The sequence below is a fragment of the Coturnix japonica genome, chromosome 14 (assembly GCF_001577835.2).
Source record: "Coturnix japonica isolate 7356 chromosome 14, Coturnix japonica 2.1, whole genome shotgun sequence".
Taxonomy (NCBI): domain Eukaryota; kingdom Metazoa; phylum Chordata; class Aves; order Galliformes; family Phasianidae; genus Coturnix; species Coturnix japonica.
Genome location: NC_029529.1, coordinates 7,859,555 through 7,878,593, shown reverse-complemented (window position 1 = coordinate 7,878,593; position 19,039 = coordinate 7,859,555). Strand labels below are relative to the sequence as shown.

The following is a 19,039-nucleotide window of genomic DNA, read 5'->3' as shown; positions in this document are numbered from 1 at the left end:
ACTGTCAATCAGGCGTGTTTGCAACACATTCAAAGCCAACCAGTCTCAAGCCTCCCCATTCAAGTCAGTGAGGACTGTCTCCTCACACTAATGCTAAGAGAGCTAACCAAGAATGACTTTCCATTACCCTAACCCAGCAGCAGCCAGCAGGAAGTCTCTAGAGCCCAAGAAATAAACACAGCAAGACGGGCTACAAACAGGGCCAGCAGTGACAGACCGAGTGAAAACACAGCACAGCTATGCAGCCAATACCAGCAACAATCTGACTTCTGTGCTGAGCACTAAGGCCTCCTGTTTCATATGTGCAGCAGCAAATATTTACAATACCCTTGAAATAGTCTGCCTAAATTGTCTCTTGGCAGCAGCGAGTAAAAACATCTAGAGATGGCGAGAAATAAATTAAATCCCAAGCGCACATTAACGCTGTTCCCACTGAAGATGCAGATCTGCAATCTAATTTGGGAGCTGAGCAGTTTGCAGGGAGCACATCTTTCTGAGGCTGCCCCTTGGTAGAACTGCGTGCAAGGCAGTTTCTTATAGATGTCTCCTGGGCAGCTGCAGGCAGCAGCATGGGACTGGCTCTAAACGTGATGCAACGTGGTGGATGCTTTCCTCGCAGCGCCTGCAGCAGTATGAAATGAGCTGGTCTGGTGACTGCTATCAGCTAACGTCCTGCTGCTGATAGCCCTGATGGCACCTGGAATGCTGTCAAGGTGCTCAGCTCTAATGCATTCCTGCTGTCACTGCTTTAGAGACATGCAGAATCAGGAGAGAAGAAGGAAGTGCATAAATGCACACACAGAAAGACAGCAGAATATCCATAGAAAAGAGATGTGAACCATAACCTGAAGATTTTCCACTTTTCTGTGATTTAAACTGGACATGGCCACTTTGAGGGGGCTAAGGTAGATATGAAATAAAGCCCCCATTCCCTATCACTGCTTGCAATTCCTTCTTGAGCTGTCTGTGGGGCTGCAGCCCACTGTAAGGCAGCCAGGCTTTATCCTGAGGACAGCTGCAATCAGCAGTGGATGACGTGACTTCCCTATTTATAATCTGAAGCAAGCTTGAAAAGCACCTTGAGATCCTGTGCAACCTAAAGCTCCCCAGAAATGACACTGGTAATTGATATAAATCATCACTGGAACACCAGCAAAAGGAGTAAGCACAAATGTAATGGTTACATTATTTCAGTTCTGGTTATACATAGCTCCCATCCTCTCTGCTGGCTTCACTCTGCAGAACAAAAGACCCCAGGACTTCTTTCAGTCTGCCTTTACTTCATATAAGGAAGTTACTAGGTATTATTAGTGATTATTCACAACTAGTTGTTATTGATCGATTACTGCTCTGTACTGCTAACCTTTAATGGCAAAGCTGTAATAGGAACCCGGACCACTTATTGCCACATCCTTCTAAACAGGACATTGCTCAGCACTTCCATGGCTAAGAAAGTCACAGTGCATTCAAGAACACAAGAGGGGCCAATTCTATCTGTCAGAGTACAAGGGCTGTCTCAAATGCTTGCTAGCTAAGCTTGTATGTGTTTTCTATTACGATTACAAAAGGCAGGGTCCCAGAAACACACTTTGAGGGAAGAATTAAGAGACTGTAAAGTAAGACTCACTGTGCAAATCTGATGAAGAATTCTCCCTTCAAAACATTTCTATACTGAATTCCTATTTGCTATGCTTATAGATGAAAAAAAAATTTAGAATATGGTTTTTATCTGCTATATTTGTGTATGTTTTTATATATACATACATTTTATTTATTTGACGTTAATGGATCCCACTTGTTGCAACATTTTTGGCATGGATGGCTGCAGCAAGCAAGCAAACCCCGCTCAAGCAAGCACTTCTCTGTGCTCTGTGTATGTGCCCAGGGGAGCAAACAAGCAAAGACCATTAACCCACCTGGTTTACATTAATTCTGAAATCCTGCCCTGTGCTTTGGTAAGCATAATAGAGGTGAGCATGACCTCTGCTGCAATCACACGGAGGCTTTAGGAGCTGCGGGTGTAATACACTCACTGAAATTAATAAAGAAAATGCAGTGGCAGGGGCAGTGGTGCCCAACTGGATCCTGTCAGTCCTCATCAGGCTGCAGAGGAGCTCCTTAAAAGTGCAGCAAACAGGTCACCTAACGTCAACCCTGCACAACCAACACTTTGTTACAGGCATAAATACTCCTGGAAATCACAGCTGTACACTTGCAGTCGCCTGGCCCCATTGTGGCTATGAGCTCCCAGTCAACATATCCCAGCAGAACCTCCTTCAGTGCCCTTCAGTCCTCAGAAACACCCAGAAAAACACTAAGAGCCCAACTGACCGGCAGCTGTTGTCCCCAGCAGAGTGGAAGGAGCTCTCGGCTCTGCGCAGACCCAGGCGGACGAAGGCATGGTACATGGTGAGCGCGACGTCACTGAGGGTGTGCACCCCATCGGGCTCGTCGTACACGTTCTCCCAGTAGGAGCGGAGGCCAGGGGTGCCGGGTGGGTAGTTGCCGTACAGGTAATAGTCCAACTGGCCAATTATCTCTTGGTTCACCACAGCTTCAAATTTGCGGGCAAAGAAAGTTGGCCTGGCAGTCTGCTGTGGTGAGGTGAAAGGAAAAGACAAGCTGAGGATGTGAACAGAACTTCCCTGAAGCTAAAGGTGGCTTGAACTGCAACTCTGGTTAAGATTCAGTTAAAAGCTATGCTGTAACTCAACAGAAATGCAGATGGTTCTGGTCTGAATGTGAGGCCCACCTGTGCACATTGGCCTGAGGTCCCTTCACGGCAGCAAGCCCTACAGGAGTGCTCTGCCCATCACCTATTCCAAACCCATTTCTTTGCCATCAGGAACAAATTCAATGACCAGCAAGGCACAGGATCAGGTCAGACCAAAGGGAAGCACAGCAGAGCTTCCCATTATTTGGCTTCAAGTGCCCTCTCTGGGAGGGCCTCCACCACTGGGCTGTTTTTTGTGTTGGTGGAGAATACACCAAGATGGTTAAGAGAATGTTCTCCCATCGCATGATACCTCAAAGGAACAGGGTGATTACAGTCTGTAGCTCTACTCAGCGTGCTGTCATTACAAACAACCATATCTTCCTGAATTTTCAGGCAGCACTGCATTCAAGCGAGGTGAAAATGCTAAATCACTTTAGAGAATTAAAATGAAGGCAAATTAAGCATTATGGATGTTACTAATAGGTAGGATATGGAAAAAAATCAAAAGAAACTGAGCAGTTTAAGAAAATCACGTGTTGCACTGTTACTCTTCTGATAGAAAAGCATCCTTTGTTCCCTGGGCACGGGATTTTTGAGCACTGTACTTTGTTTATTGGTGTGAAAAGCATTTTTGGAAGAGAAAAATATCGAGTGTGGCAAATGGCCAAATAAAATATCAGAAATTAATTTTTTTCCCCTACCTATCTCTTATGGTGCATTTTATCCCTGTTGTCTGGGGACAGACAGAACAAATAACGCACAACTCCATCATTTCACTCATCCAATTAAGTGGTCAAATGGGTCAGTTATTTTGAAATAATGGTTGGGACAACCCTGGAAGTCAACACAGTAAGCTGCGCTTTTAAAACTCAGCCACAATTCCTCAGACACTTTACAGACTACTCTTCAGGCAAATACTCTCACAGGTAACAGACACAATGGCTAATTCGTCCTGTGAACGCAGTCTTAAGAGAAAACAAAGCTGCACCAGGCTATTCACACAGTTTTTGCTAGTGAATAAAACAGGGTAGAGCCCATTCCCTGGTCCTGAGGGCAAGCGGAGTGATGAAGTCTGCATCTGTAGAGCTTGGACTACTTCCTACAGACAAAATGGACTCATTTACCTGCACTGGTGACAACAACTGGCCTTTTCCCTTGGGCCATACTCTGTCACTGCTGGTAGGCGTGGGTCAAAAATATGCCACAAAGAATGCTAACATTTAATTGGTACGTGTGGATTACTGTGTGCCAGTTCCTACCCCACACCCTGGTCCTGTTTATTGCTGTAAACACAAGCAAAATGATCACTGTAACTTAGGGCAAAATAATGACAACTGTGCTGTCACCTGAACCATCTAAGACTGAACCAGACACAAGTTTCTTTCAAGTCTGGTTTCTAAAGCCGTTATCCTCATAGCCCACAAAGACATCAGAATTACTGCACAGTTTGGGTTCCTTCCCTGCTGTCCATTCTTTGTATGTTTTCAGAAAAAAACCCACAGTCTTTTGAAGGCATTTCTTATTTATCTTGGTGCTTGAACACTGCTTTGGCCTGCTCAGAACAAACTCTCTAGACCAGACAGCAGCATCAGCCAGGTCCCATGGCTGGCTTCTAGGGAAGCAATGCACACATCTGGATACCAAGGATGTGAGACAGCAGCTGTATTATGCCCAAACACCTGGTTGACATGAACCAGGAGAATTTAGAACAAATATAATCTGTGCACAAATATAAATGGTCAGATGACAAGAGAATTTTTTCTCTGCAGGTGCGAAGCACTTTGTGCCCAGAGTCACCTCCCGCTGCCTTGCTCTGAAAGCTCTCCACATGCAGAAGGGATGGGCAAGGCACCCTACACCTCCATGTCAGCGGTCTCACAGAGATCTCCTGCTCTGCACTTGACACAATTTCAGGTATACTGCTGTATATGCACTACTCCACTACCATCCGCTTGTAAAATCCTTTGTTTTTTGCCCTGCTCATATTCAGACATGCGTTCTGACGTGCCAAGGAGTTCAAAAGAGCCCGAGATGGTTGAAAATTCTTTTGAGGATGTTCATTTTCACTCTCAGACAGCACATGCTGTGGGCTCTCTGATCTCCTCCTCTGCAGCCTGCTTTGTGTCTCTGTGGGAACCACAAGTGAGACTTCTGGCACGACGTGCTCATCTGAGGGGCTCTCTCATCAGGCACAGTGTCAGAAGGGGCCTTTAACGTCTGTTCTAATGCTGAGCTTTCCCTCACAGCTCCGTTTACCCAGCCATTGCTGTGGGTTGTTTTTCCAGCCTGGAGCAGATCCACCTCTGCAAACTTGCAGGAGCATTTTAAGGCTTCCCATTTATTCTGTGCTGGAGACTTTCCTGGGATTAGAGTCTGGGACAGCAGAGTCCATCCAAGAAAACAACTCATTTGCTCCTTTTCGACCGCCTGTGTCTCTGATTTCAACCATGTCCAGTGGGCAACACAGCACAATAAAGAGAAGTCTCTGTTCTGGAGCAGTCATTTTTGTGCCGTAGGGTAACACATTCCCCATCCCACACAAAGCCTGAACAAACATGCTTTATGCAGGGAGCCTCGAGAGCTGGAACTGCAAATCTGGTGACCTTGAAACAAGCACTTGTTCATTCTTAACAGAAGATACACAGGCCAGATACAGTCTTGAGAGTTAGTGCTCCCCTGAGCACAAGGATTTGCTCTCATGTCTGCCTTGAGGATACTATATTGCAAAGGAACTCATTAAACTTTTTGAGGCAGTCCTGCCAAGGCTGCCCGACCAGAAGTTCTTAACTCTGGCTCCCAAAAACAGGAGGCAAACAGAAATATAATTGTGTTTAAGAATACAATAATGAAAACTGATTTGCCTTGTGCTATGCGAGCCTCTAGGACTTTCATGCAACCAAGAAAGAACCTGAGCTTGAACTCGAAAAAATATATTAACCCAGCTAGTACAGTGTGATGGGTGTCAGGCTTCCCTCATTTCTAGCACAGCAGGTCCACCAATGCCATGCAGTCTGAAGAGCAACACTGGGGCCCTGCTGCACAGCAATACGTCTCAAGGGCTAAAATATAGAAAGGCACATTTCTCCTTCTCCTGGACTGAAGATAAATGCATCCTGACATCCCTTTCTCCACCCTGCTTGGGTTTACCTGCCCTTTGTGGGTACCAGAAAAGAGAATGGTTCAGTTACCTGGAATCTGTGGAAGTCTGCTGGTTTGAAGTCATTGGGCGAACAGCCACACCAGTCAACAATGTGCTTGTACTGACACTTGCAACCAAGCTTACGGTTCCAGTTTGTGATGCGCAGATTGTTGTCCACCATGGAGTCACAGTACAAGCTATTTTCCAGAACAGTGTGAAAGAAAGACTGCAAAAAAAGAGAACATGTGAGTACATTCAGCTCTTTGGACATCCCTTTTCTTCATCAGTGCAACCTGTGGGCCTGAACTTAATACAGTGATTTTTTTCTTCAAAATGGGAGAAATAATGAATTCTACCATTCTGCCATGTACAAAAAGGGCACACACATTTTGTAGAGTGTGAAAAATCACAGTATGCTGTGGTTGAGGCCACACCACAATGACACGGCACAGAACAACTGCACTTCTGCAATGGTCAGCTTTGGATGCTGGACTCCAGGAGAATCATCAGTACCAGCAATTATTTTGCTCTTCTTTCAGCTAAGAAATTCTTCTAAGAAGCTCCCATTATTTCTCTTCAGTAAGCCACTCCTAATGGTTCAACAGATTTATGACCCTTTTCCTTAGCAGTGTTGATGATGATAAATCTCAGATTGTTCCCTAAAACAATTCTCAAACCTTAACCACCAACTTGGTTACTATGGAATAAAAAGAAGTCTCGGCTCTTGCGTGGGTCTGTGCACCTCCAACATGCTGAAAAGCACTGCTGGTTGAATAGCCTTGCACTGAAATACACAGCTCACCCCAGGCAATAGAAGGACGTTCTGCCTTCCGCAAGTACGTCTGAAATCATAAGTCTTTATTTGCTGACTCAAGGCAGCAAGGAACTCCTATTGGGCTATCCTAATTATATCTCCATAATATCAGCTATTACATAAATCATGTGTAATGGGGACCGATATAGCAGGTTAACAGGTCAGTGAAGGCAGAGTGATTTTAAGAAGCCAGTCACGTATCTTGCAAAGAAAACCTTGTAGATAGAAACCATGGATTACAATCAAATTTAGCTCTGTAAGAGACAATTTTAGTAGCAGCGACTTCTCTTTAAAATCAGCAACAGCAAGATCTATAAATAATCAGCACGACACTAGCATGGCTGGCCCCCCAAATAATCCCCCTACCCTTTTAATGTTAAATGACAGCCCAGTGAATATGGATTTTATGCTTGAACTGTTTGGTTAAACCCATAAAGGCATCCATTCTCACTGAAGCGGGAGGAAGAAAAAAACCTTACCCAATTACCCATTGCCCTGTGTCCTTTCATAATGATACAGAAATTTCTCTGAGATAATGGATGAAAAGGTTATCAGAGTTGAGAGAAAAGGTGATTTTTAACAGAAACGGGATTAAAGCAGAATTATTCAACATGTGTGTGGAATAATAAACCATCATAAGATGACAATCACTGTGTTCCACTGCAAGCTAATAAGCCTAAATTTGCAAGATCAGACTCATCAATCCCTCAGTGTTCAGGGGCTGCTGGCAAGGAGGAAAGCTGTCACCTTAAGAGAGTTATAAGGTGCTGCTGAGATGGCTGCATGCTGCACACCCAGGGAGCACAGCACTGGCCATGGAGCTGCCAGGTTGGCACAGCACTGCCTGCTGGGCTCAGCTCTGCCTGGGGACACTGCGTGATCCCCTGACACAGTGCCACGTGTGAGAGCCCAGCCTGGTGTGTGTCCCTGACCTGCAGCACTTGCAGCCAAAGCCATCCCTGAGTGACAGAGCTGGTCTGCAAGGATGCTTTCTAGCAAGGTTTTGAATGGAACAATAAACCTTTGTGGAATTTTTGTTTTCAAACAGAAGGGATGGGTAACAGTGAGCAAAGCTACTTAGGAAGACAATGTACCAGCTCCAACAGCCCTCAGAAGCTTTATGGAGGAACAATCTGCACACCCGGCTGGATTTCTGGTTGTTCAGTGATAACTTAATAGGCTTAAAAGTATAAAACAAAGCCACTCTTGGCAAATACGTCCCACAAACAAACTGCACGAGTGCATCTAACGCTAACAGACTTACTCAGCACGAGTGAAATTCCCATTACTGACCGCAGGACAATCCCAAGCCCACTGACATCAGAATCATCCTCACACTTTGTGTTGAAACGTGCACGAAAGCTGCCCTTTAGAAAACAGAGAGGGACCACTCCGAACTCACCTCAGCAGGCAGCAACGTGTAGGAATAAAACCTCTTCATCTTTGTTACGAGGTCATCGTTGGAAAAAGTGACATACTCCACAAACTTCCTGTTGAGGAGGAACCAGTCCGACCCTCCGTCCACCGCGATGCCCTCGGGGATCTTCCTGTCCCCCAGGCGCCACATGTGTGTGTCACACTCCAGGAAGAGCCGGTCCAGACCCTGTTTTCTAATGAACCTGAGGGAAAGCAAAGCTGGGCATTAGACGCTCATTTGTGTTTTGTTTTTGGGCACAAGCTCTACAAATAAAGAAGCTACTTTCTCAAACAAAACAAGACCAGAAGGTCACTTGTTTGCATTTCTGCTCTGCTCATAAAATAACACAGAGGGGTTTAATAAATGATTAATCAGTTATACCTTGGGATACAGGGGAAAGAACAATGGATTGCTTTTAAACATCATTTACACCTTCTGCTGTCCTAAGACAAAACTGTGCACATTAAAGTGCCCCACGGCATGAAGTTCTGCACTGCTCATTAACTCTTTGCAAACCACTGGGGAAGCACCATAAGGCAAAGGGGAACCACAACCAATCTGTGCCATCGGCTTCTCCAAATAAATGCAGCGCTGCTGAAAAACAGCTAACTGTACATAAAGGCAAAATGACCAATTACCTTCCATGTTATTATGCCATGAATTTTTCTACAGGGGTATAGTTAATTAGGAAGAAATACAATTGCATTGCTCTTTTCTACAGAATGAGTATGTTTGCTCCATTTTCAAGTCTACAGGGAACAATGTTTTGTTTACTGCTGAACTACGAACACGAGGAGCAACAGCAGAACTGTAGTGTTATGGAAATGAATTATTTGAGACCCATATAATAAGAAAAAGGAGTTGGAAAATCAATCTGTGCTTGAGAACGTGCTGGACTGTATGCCCGAGCATTTGGGGACTGTCTGACACAGGTAACTATTTGTTATTCCATTTTCAGAATAATTTCCCCCAAAGGGAAGCAGGACTGCCATGAATTAGCACAGGTTTACCCAGGGTGCTGAGTGCATTCATAAAGGCAAGTCGCTGTGCTGAACACATCCTGTGCATTCCAAGCAATAGCAGACAGCAGCTAACCAGGCTGCTCGCAGGAACAAAGGTGCACAAGCCAATGGGCCAAAATGAAGCATCTCGCTCCTTGTAGGCTAACACCCTGGTTAAAGTGTCGTTCTACATCAATCAAAGAACCAAGAAAAAAATCATAAGAATTATGAAGCACTGTGTATTACTTTTCAAAAAGACCACAAGTGACTTCAGTGTCCGTCCTGCGGTCCTACTGATAGCGATGCCTCCTATTAACACAACCATGCGGGGAATGCGTGGATGTGAGTGGTAAATTTTCTCTTCCCATGAACAAGTTTCTAATTTCATGTTCCATTATGAAGGATAATAGAAAAGTCTTGCAATTTTAATGCAGTGCTCTGGAATGTAATCTTCAATTTCAATATTTATGCAGTTATCTCCAAATCAAATATTAATGTGCCTGAAAGTTTGGTCATTTATTTATTTCCTTCAAAACTAAATACTCATTTGAGTTAATTATTTTAAGAAAATAATAGAACTTTATCGACCACATTTAAACAGGATGTAAAGTTCTTTCCCATGAAGTCATTTCTTCCAGCTGTTATCTCTACCGATTTATCATCCTGCATTCACATTTTCTAACAGAAGGGTTTTTGAATTCAACAGAAACCCCCAACCCAGAAGAATGCCTGACCACTCCAAAACCCCTCAACTCACAACTGTCTCAGCCAGCACTGCAAGATGGGGTTTAGAGCTAACAAATCCTCAAGCACTTCAGCTTTACTGTATGAAACTGGCAATAGAAGAACACAGCCATGATCAAAATGAGGAGGTCCCAACAACTCCAGACTCACAACTTCATGTCTTCCATAAGAGTTAAAAGGCTTCTTTTATTTGTAGACATACACAGTTCTATGTTTTTCTAATGTCTTGTACAAGCAAATCCTGGCATATGGAGCGAAGAAAGACCATTCTTGGTAGCACAGATGTTTTCACAGTAAATCTTAGTCCTAAAATCTATTCAACAAGGTTGAAAGCTAAATGCGCTTTCCAACATCCGTCCTCCAGGAAGGCAATGTAACCCAATGGAAAAGCAGCAAAGCCTTTGGGACCCGCAAAAGCCAACCCTTGTGTTAATGTTTCTTGAGAAATGCTTCCTGGGAACATCATATCAGGCTCTAAATAGCAGTAACAAATAAATAAGAAAAAGGGCATTTCTCAGAAGGCTCACTCAGCCTGCTTCACACACAGTTATTACACCTAACAGTGCAATGTGCTGCATAGCAGATGATTTCCTTTTATCTGTGAAGCAGCAATTCATAGAAGGAACTCTGAAGTTAGAGCTCTCCACTGAGCAATTGCTTGTTATCCATTTACGCTCCTTGGGAGCCAAGGGGACCCAGTGCAGCTCAGATCTGCCAGAAGCAAAGGGATCCTGCCTGACAGTGCAGCGGGCTGTCCCAGCAAGCCCAGGCTGTGCTGCTGGCATGTGGAGCTGAATACCGAAGTAGAAAAGGTGGATGAGGCTTTCCTTTTTCTCCATGCTCTGCTCCAAGATGACTGACGTTAGTGGCTGCTCTGGCAAGAGCAATTTTGGCACTCAGGGAAGAAAAAGCTTACTCAAAGCATATTGGATGTTTCCTGAGGGAAAGCAAAAGGTGCCATTTGTATGCCACGTTGGCCTTTCAAGGAAACAAAACCCCTCCAACGCTACAAACAGTTCATAAGGATTCTTCACTAGCCATCCAACAGTGCTCGCAGCAGCCAGCTCTGAAAAGAAAGATAAGGAGATGGAGGGCAAAACCATCACCTACTGATTTGTTTCTAGAGTCTAATGCTGCATTTCATCAGTTCCTCACTATTCCTGTTGTAATACTGAAGCAGTGCTTTTTTTTCTAAAGGCATTCCCAGCTTCAGAGAAAGCAACAAAATACAAAAGTGATAATTCTTCCCTTAGACCTCTCTTTCTGGGGTTCTGTAGGACAGCTAGCAGATCTCTCTTGAAACAATGTTAAAAAAATGCGTTAGCAATAGCATTTCATTTCTCTAGTCAATGTGGAAAAGTTTTGCTGCTTTCCAGCATCCTGAACTGGTAATACTGCAGTTGCACTTGCCAGGACAATGACACAGAGCTGCATCAAAGTATGGTTGGCCAAATGCAATGCAGATTGCCAGCAGATGAAGACACTTGACCTTTCTCCTAACCTAATTGGAAAACAGAAGGAAAATAATGATGATATGAAAAGAGAATCAACCAGGAGAAACTAAAATCAAGACAAAACCAGGGTTAAGAAAGAAGGACCTCATTTTACCTCAGTTCACATAAGGCTCCATATCTAAGACATTTTATCCTTCTTTTCACTTTACCTCTTGATCAGAAGCCTCCAGCTTCAAGGCAGTTCCATTCTGCTTTCAAGTAACTACAGGCAGTGCACAACAATAATGCAGCTCACAAGCTGAGCTCCCCTACCAGGCTGCTGTGGGTCTGGACGTTGCTGTTTCTGTACAGTACTGGGCTTTACAAGGTTCCCAATTAATATTTTTATATATTGTTAAAAAAAAAAAAAAAAAGCAACACTGGCTGCTACACACAGTGTCACATTCTGTACAGCTCACTGACTGCCCAGACAGCTCATGACTTCAGTGTAGTTCAGGGAACTCCTCTTACTTTGTAGTACATTTAAATATTTATCAACTCATTTCAAATGAGAACCTATGGCTGTGTAACACACAGAGCATTTGTAAGACATTTAGTACATGCTCCTGCCATGTGAATATAAACACACAGCTAAGCTCCCGCAGTCTTTTCACTACCAGTTAATACCAAGCAGCTCTTCCCTTTTAGAGCAGTTTTCTCCAAGTGCTGCTGTGCCCCCACTACTGGGTACACTGCAAAACTCATGCTTTTCTCCTGCTGCCTTCTGCTTTCCAAAGTCCATGAAGGAAGGGGACTTCCTTAAGGACCAGAAGTTATCGGGTTGCAATTTTTTTCTTAGGAACAACATCTGAAAGACCAGAGCACAAGAGCAGGAAGATCCTTCCAGCACTACAGGCAATTGGGTGTGCAGGAAGTGAATTCAGAACATTGGCCCTTTGAAAAGGTCAGGGAGGAGCATCGGTACAGATAAAGACAAAAAGAGAAGAGGGGGAGAAATAAAATGTCACCCAGTTTCTGATGTGTTTAAATTGCAGCATCCCAAATACAAATGTTACAGTGTGAAAGGCAGAATTATTTCTTATCTTTCTTTCATTCCCTTGCTTTGAAAAACTATTATGAACACAGTGCTACCCTATCAACCCCTTAAGCTTTGATGTGAATGCACAAACATCAACAAAATGAGAATGGCTGGATTTGCTTTACTTTAACTGGGCTTATTTCACAGGCATAAGCTGAACCCCTTAAGTAAGCACACAAATCAGAACGCTGTTAGTAGCTTTGCCTGCACTAACTGCTCAGAAGCTGAACGTTGCTTTTCTAAAAGACCAGTGATGGCCATTTGACTCACTCTCTCTGCCCTACAGAAGAGGAGCACTGGGCTGTGTGGAGCAGCACCAGCCTCAGGGTCCAGGGATCAGCACAGAGCTGACAACACAGGTCACATAGCCATAGAAAAGACACACAGCGCTAAGAGACAGAGGCAGCAGTTCTGCCACCATTTGGGTACCATGAGACCAAGCAGCACTACTGAAAGGATTTCCTGATGATCTGCATTACCAACGTGGTTTCCAACACTCTTAGGCAGTTTTAAATTCAGTGTGCAATAAATCTGTGGCAGACAACAGATCTGCTACCACAAACACTGGACAATGTAAAATGTAGATATTTAACAGCATAGCAGATATGGTACAGGATTTTGACCACTCTGTTACACGTCCTTTCTCAAGCAGTGCCATCATTATGGAAACAAAGCACCCATCAGGTTTAGGGTGCTGCACAGGAGACTGGCTGCTCATGGCTGATGGATACAAGTCTTATCTGGCCATTATTCCATATCTTTATGGACGTAATTGGATTTTTCAAGCTTTATAATAGAACTTCGTACTCTACATAAATTATTGCTGCTTCTTCATATGCAATTTCCTCACCCTATCCATTTAATGCTTTAATCGTATCATATCTTCATATGGAGGTTTAGAAGACATTTCTCACTAAACATTTTTTTTGTTGTTGACCTTTTCCTAAGAGTTAACTTGAACTGGTTTAAAAGAATTTTATTTTCCATCTTCTAAAAATCCCTCAGAGGAGTCTTAAAAAACCTTCATGCTTCTTCGTGTTTTGGTGCTGGGGCTCAGAGAGCAAACTCCCCCAGCGTGCCAAAAACAAGATAAACTCTAAAATGGTTTTTAGTGTAGGAAACTTCAAGAGTCTATTTTTGCAGTAATGGCTCCACTGGGCATTGTCTTGTTTTGACAACAGCCTCATCCAGTTCCCCTGTGAGAATAACGCTCCAGAGGGATTTGCCTCTGTATTTCCACCACTCCTCAGTTCCAACGTCTCTTAAGAAACACTGGGACAGCTTTTCCAAGGACAAAAGTGTAAGAGCTAACTCTCGCGATCTGGGAGTTTGCAACTCCAGTAGTTTTGTTTTGTTTTTAATATAAAAATAATCACAATACGGAGAAAACTGCGCGTGAAGAGAGAGCACAAATTCATCACAGACGGACTCAACGATATGAAAGCTGACATCCTGCCATCTGTTTGTCTCCTCTCATCTCTTCTCCCCAGCACCCACATGACTGAGCATCCCCACCTGGGAGCGCTGCTGGGGCGGCACAGCTGAGCGCTAAGACATCTCAACCACATGAATCCATGGGGATTCAAACTTTCCAAGTGATGCAGACAAGTAAAAGTTGCTTCTACATGGATGTCCAAGCTGCCAAATCAGGCTATTCATCTCCAGTCCTGTTTACCAGTGGGTAGGACTCACTGTACCACAATTTTCATCTTCCCACCCCACTCTGAGAATTATTGCTACTTCAAACCTTCCACTTTCTGCTCCTTCCTGAACTGCTGGATGACCTTGCTCGTACACTCTATCAAGATTAATAAACTCGACCAAAAAAAAAAACCAACAAAAAAACCAAACCACTTTTTCCCATGTCAAAGCACACGGCTGCTTTTACTGCATCTTCCTACCACCTTTTATCTACGTCTTTCTTTTGCGTTGGCCATTTAGCATTGCTTTCTAAAACATAACAGGATAAAAAGCCCTGTAGGGAGGCAAACAGTCAAACTGAAACAGTAAAGGCTTTATGGCACCCCTAACCCTTTCCATAAGGCAGCAAGGAACAGATGAAAGCTAGCTGTAACGTCTAACATTTTTAAATGCACTCTTTGCATAGAAGATACACGTTGCTATTTCAGTCGCTATAGCTCACATGCAACTCTGGGACTGAACTACTTACAAGCAAAAAATAGATCTTCCCAGTCTGTGCGCTTCAATCCCTCTTCAATACTGAGGTGTATGAAAAAACAAAACAAAACAAAAAAGCCTGGGAGTGAGATCTGAGCCAAATAAACCACCCAGTACTTGGTGTGAGCAGGAAAGGAAGTGGTTAAACTGTCCTGACAGCGGGGATAATACATCCATATTTTCCTAATATTAAAACAAACTAACAAACAGCACCAGAAGAGAGACCAGGTTCCACCCAAACTGCCCGATTTGTGGTGGCCCTTTCTTTAGTTACCTGTTTTCTACTATGAGCTCCAGATTCTGCTAGGATTTAGCAGCATCCAGCCTTTGCAGCATGCTGACAGCACTCTCAAGTGATTAATGTTTGCTTCTGTTTGTTTGGGTTGTTTTGTTATTTTTTTTATTTTTAAGCCATTTTCCTGTCTGTCACTGACAATGTCACATTTCACCATCTCCATACTTTATTTTGTATCACCCAGGTGCTGTTCCTGGTACAGCTTGCACAACTACCGGCTTGTTCTTTCTCTTTAATAGCGTAAGACACTGGAAAGGGGAGAAAATGCGTTGCCCACTAAGTGCTATGTAATGACTCCAGCCACTGTACACAATCTCCCTTCATACAACTCGCTCTCCAAGCAAATAATGCTTCTCCAGCTGAGCTAAGGAGCCATTTTCACATCCGTTCCCTTTTTTGAAGCTACTAAACGAAAATCAGAGTGATGCACTTTTTAATGAGTTGGGCATAACTAAAAGAAAACTTCTCTCTATAAAAGGGAGCCTGCTTTCTCTCCTTATTTGGCAGTAAAACATGTACTGATTGTGAACATGGCTTGAATACAAAGCACATTGTAATTGAGCTGTATGAGCATTTCAGCTTTAAGATGGCACTTCTGATCTTTCTTTCTTTGTTGAGTGATCCACAGACAGAATTCAGAAAATATGCAGTGGTTTACAAAGCAGATTTAGTTGAAAGCCTGACTTTTTAGGAGTCGGATTCACTTATAAATTAGAAAGCTGCACCGACTTTTAGATGCTGAGCTCCTGCATTATTTTTACCATGTTTTGAGAAAAACCCCAGAACAGAAAAGTTATCACTGTACATGGGGCACCAGTCAGCCAGGTGCAGTATCAGCATCCTCTCCCTTATCAACCCTTTAACTAGACATTTATAAGAAAAAGCCCTGTTCAATTCTGCTTAGAGTCAGGATGTTCCTGAGCAAAGTCTTCTCCTATTGCCCCAGAAGTTGGAGATTGGCTTTTGTCTTAAATCCCAAATTGGCCCTGTTTTCCTTTTTCCTCGTTTTTTTTAAGGCTGTAGCTCCTCTCTTTAGCTCTTACAGAGCTCTTGTTGATACCATTTGCCCCACTGGATACTTGGGTTACCACAAGGCTGTGACAAGGCAAAGTAAATAGTAATGTTTAAAGGATGAGCAGGCATAGGATTTCCCGATTTCTGCCTACAGGGCTAAACCTCACCAGTATGGCCACAGCTCTGACACCTCGAGCATAAAATAAAAGTCAGTTGGAAATTGTGTGCCAAATGGTTGGGGCTGACAGTACATTTAGACACAACTGAGTTACTGGAACACTAAAACTGAAAGATCAGGCTGGAAATTCACCTACTATACAACAGGTCTGGCTGCTTTTTGATCAGCTTCTGACACTCATGGAATTAACATTTACTGAATGCCAATATTAATCAGAGCCCTCTGTGGCTGCTGGCCTGAGTCCTGTCCCTTCAGATATCTCAGGCATGCAGGAGGGGAGCCAGCCTATCTCCCCTATAGAAATTCTGGGGAGCTGCCAAGGGGCGACGTGAAAGGATCCATTCATCCAGCAGCCAGGAGCAGGAGTGCTTATGGGATTCATGGAGCATGCAGACAGAGCAAGCAGAACTTCAGTCATGTCCCACATGACGCTCACTGATGCACAGAGAGGTTTTGGTTAGAAATCCAGGAGAAAAACCCCCAAACTTACTGACATGTTGTAATGGGGTAAAAGGGATTTAACTGTTCGTTGAGTCAAAGGGAACCAATGAACTTATAAATGGGTGGTTATTGCTTTGAGTAGAGGACAACTGATACATTAACTCACTTTATTACTGAATTAATATTAGATTTATTTATTGTTTAATTGGTCTAAATTGCTCTAACCTTCCTTAGACAGCTCACAGAATTGGAGAAGAGACTCAGGTGTGCCAGACAGGCATAAAAGGCTGAGACCGACTGCACCTCCCTGGCTGCTGCTCCTTCCCCTCCTTGACTCAGCCCCGCTGCCAACCACTGCTGCCAGCAGAGCTGAGCCTGCCAATCGCTCTGACACTGCATTTCCCAGGCTGGAGAATCTCCTGTGAGAACTGCTGACTCTAATTTAAATATTATTCCTCACAGTATTTTTTTTACTACATGCTACAGAATTTCAGCATGCATGAGATGAATGCTCATGAGGACTCCATTCAAACCAGACCATGACAAAACTGATAAATCCAATGACAAGAGCAAGAACTGTCAAGAAGAGAAACCTGTGAGCTATTCTACCCAGCCTCAGCACTGAACATGCAATGTGATGTCTCACATTCTCTCTACACTTTATCTGAACCCAGTCTTACAGCACGCTTGACATTTTACAGAATAAAGAGATTAACTGCTGACCCAGGCAGAATAAGAGAGTATTTTCAGGTGAAAAGCTACTAAGACTCAGCATATGGAGCTGCTGGAGCTGACGCAGGATTGGTTATTTGGTATGAAAATACCAATAATAAGGAAGAGAGCATCACAGACTGTAAAGCTCTTTGAGCTACAGATGCTGTTTAAAGCTCTGGAAATGTGGTGTGCGGTCTCTGAAAGCAAAAGCTGATGTGTTGTGGGCAAGAGCACATCTGCCTTCCTTCAAGACTCACACAGGGTGGATGAAGAGAAACACTGCTCTGAGGTCTTGAACCCTCAGCTATCGCCCCCAGCTCCAATAGCATGCGCAGGCTGGCGCAGAGCTCGCAGAGCCTTACTGCCTGCACAAGGTTTTCCTTCAGGCCCCTTTGGAAGTCTCACTATTTCTGATAAACCACCTCTGTTAAGAGTGGTCAGTAAAGGGTTGTGCAGACATATTCTGGACTAACTCCAAAGTACCACTCCAGAAACAGCCATCTGTGTTAGACCCCAAGCAGTGAGCAAACAAGGATGGCTTCACGCCTCCTTCCCTACAAAAGTATCTTTAAAGCTGACCATCAGGAGGAGCCACCCTGGACTAACAGCCATTCTCAGGTAGGGGCTCCTCCTCACCCACTTCTCTTCACTGGAGCAGAGACTTCTCCACTGACATGGCACTGAAGAGCAGTCGCTACAAAGAAGCCCAGTGCTGCAGGTCAAACAGCAGAAGGAAGGGCTGGCTTACCTTGCGTTGTCCCTCCCGTGTGACTTCAAGAAGTTCATGTCACGGTATCTGGACAGGAATGCTACGAGCTGGTCGTTTGTTCTGTGAGAGAAAGAACAAAAGGGGAACGATCACACGATGAAAAGTACCACCTTTAGAGAGCTTTATGCACTTCTTGCTCTCATTTGGAGATCCTCTGCAGGATGAAGCAGTCACTGAAAAACTTAAATCCTGCTGCTAAGCTCCACTGTCCTCCTCTATTCAGCATGGTGTGCTTGGAAAGAAGCATTATTATGCCTTGGAAAAAAACCCACATCAAATCATGGCAGATGTTTTCAGTATTGGAACTGAGCACATATTGAGAAACACTGCTCAGTACGTTTCAAGTATGAAAATCCAGCTGTGAGACAACTGGACCGATAGCATTTAACTTCTGGGGTCAGTCTGCAACAACTTGGAAGTGTGATTAGACTAGTAACCTATTTCCAGATCTAAAAACCCCATTTCTTTTGTCAAAAATAGCATTACCTCACTGAACTTACAAGTAAAGAACAAGTTAGCCATTGATTTTACATGGACCAAATGGAGATTCTGTCCATCGACTGGCTTGTATGACCAGGCTGAGCAGCCTCAAACCCTCCCTCCTATGCTCACTCATGTAAGCTTTACCACCTCCCAGGGTCAGGCTCTGCATCTCAATTTGGCAACCTCAGAAAACTGCTTTCTGTATAGTAAGCTGTGCAGATTTTCACATTTGCTGCTCCAGTGATTCTCCATCTTACTGGGATGAATAGGTATTTAGTGAATTTACTTAGCAATGCTTCCACATGAAATGGTTTCAATGGCTGACATCTTTGGGTGAGTTTCTAGGCAAAAGCTGGCATGCAAAGATGATCTTTAGAAATATAACCAAGTTTGAAAGTGTTTGAGTTTTAATTTTCTTACAGGACAAAAATCAAATCAACCGAAGCAACAACCCACACCACTCAATAAAACACCATTTGTGGGTTGCTCACCAACCTATAGTGTGCTATTCAGTGGTGCTCCATTGAATGCATCTGGGCTCAGGGCTGCCATAGGAGCTTTTTAATCATTTCCACTTTTTAGATACTTCTTATAAAAGCCCATA

The 19,039-nt window shown here is 43.8% G+C and overlaps 1 protein-coding gene across 2 annotated transcripts in view; it reads right to left on the bottom strand.

The window, feature by feature from the left end:
* XYLT1 (xylosyltransferase 1) overlaps positions 1-19,039 on the bottom strand; it is a 138,050-nt gene that overhangs the window by 21,399 nt on the left and 97,612 nt on the right. Inside the window, exons 5-8 of one of the 2 annotated variants that reach the window (XM_015876853.2) lie at positions 17,932-18,012; positions 8,072-8,288; positions 5,905-6,081; positions 2,332-2,591 (exon numbers count right to left, since the gene is read on the bottom strand). In XM_015876853.2, coding sequence (XP_015732339.1) covers positions 2,332-2,591; positions 5,905-6,081; positions 8,072-8,288; positions 17,932-18,012 — 735 coding nt within the window. Of the gene's footprint in view, positions 1-2,331; positions 2,595-5,904; positions 6,082-8,071; positions 8,289-17,931; positions 18,013-19,039 lie in introns of both variants that reach the window. The other variant, XM_015876852.2, reaches the window with a different exon arrangement.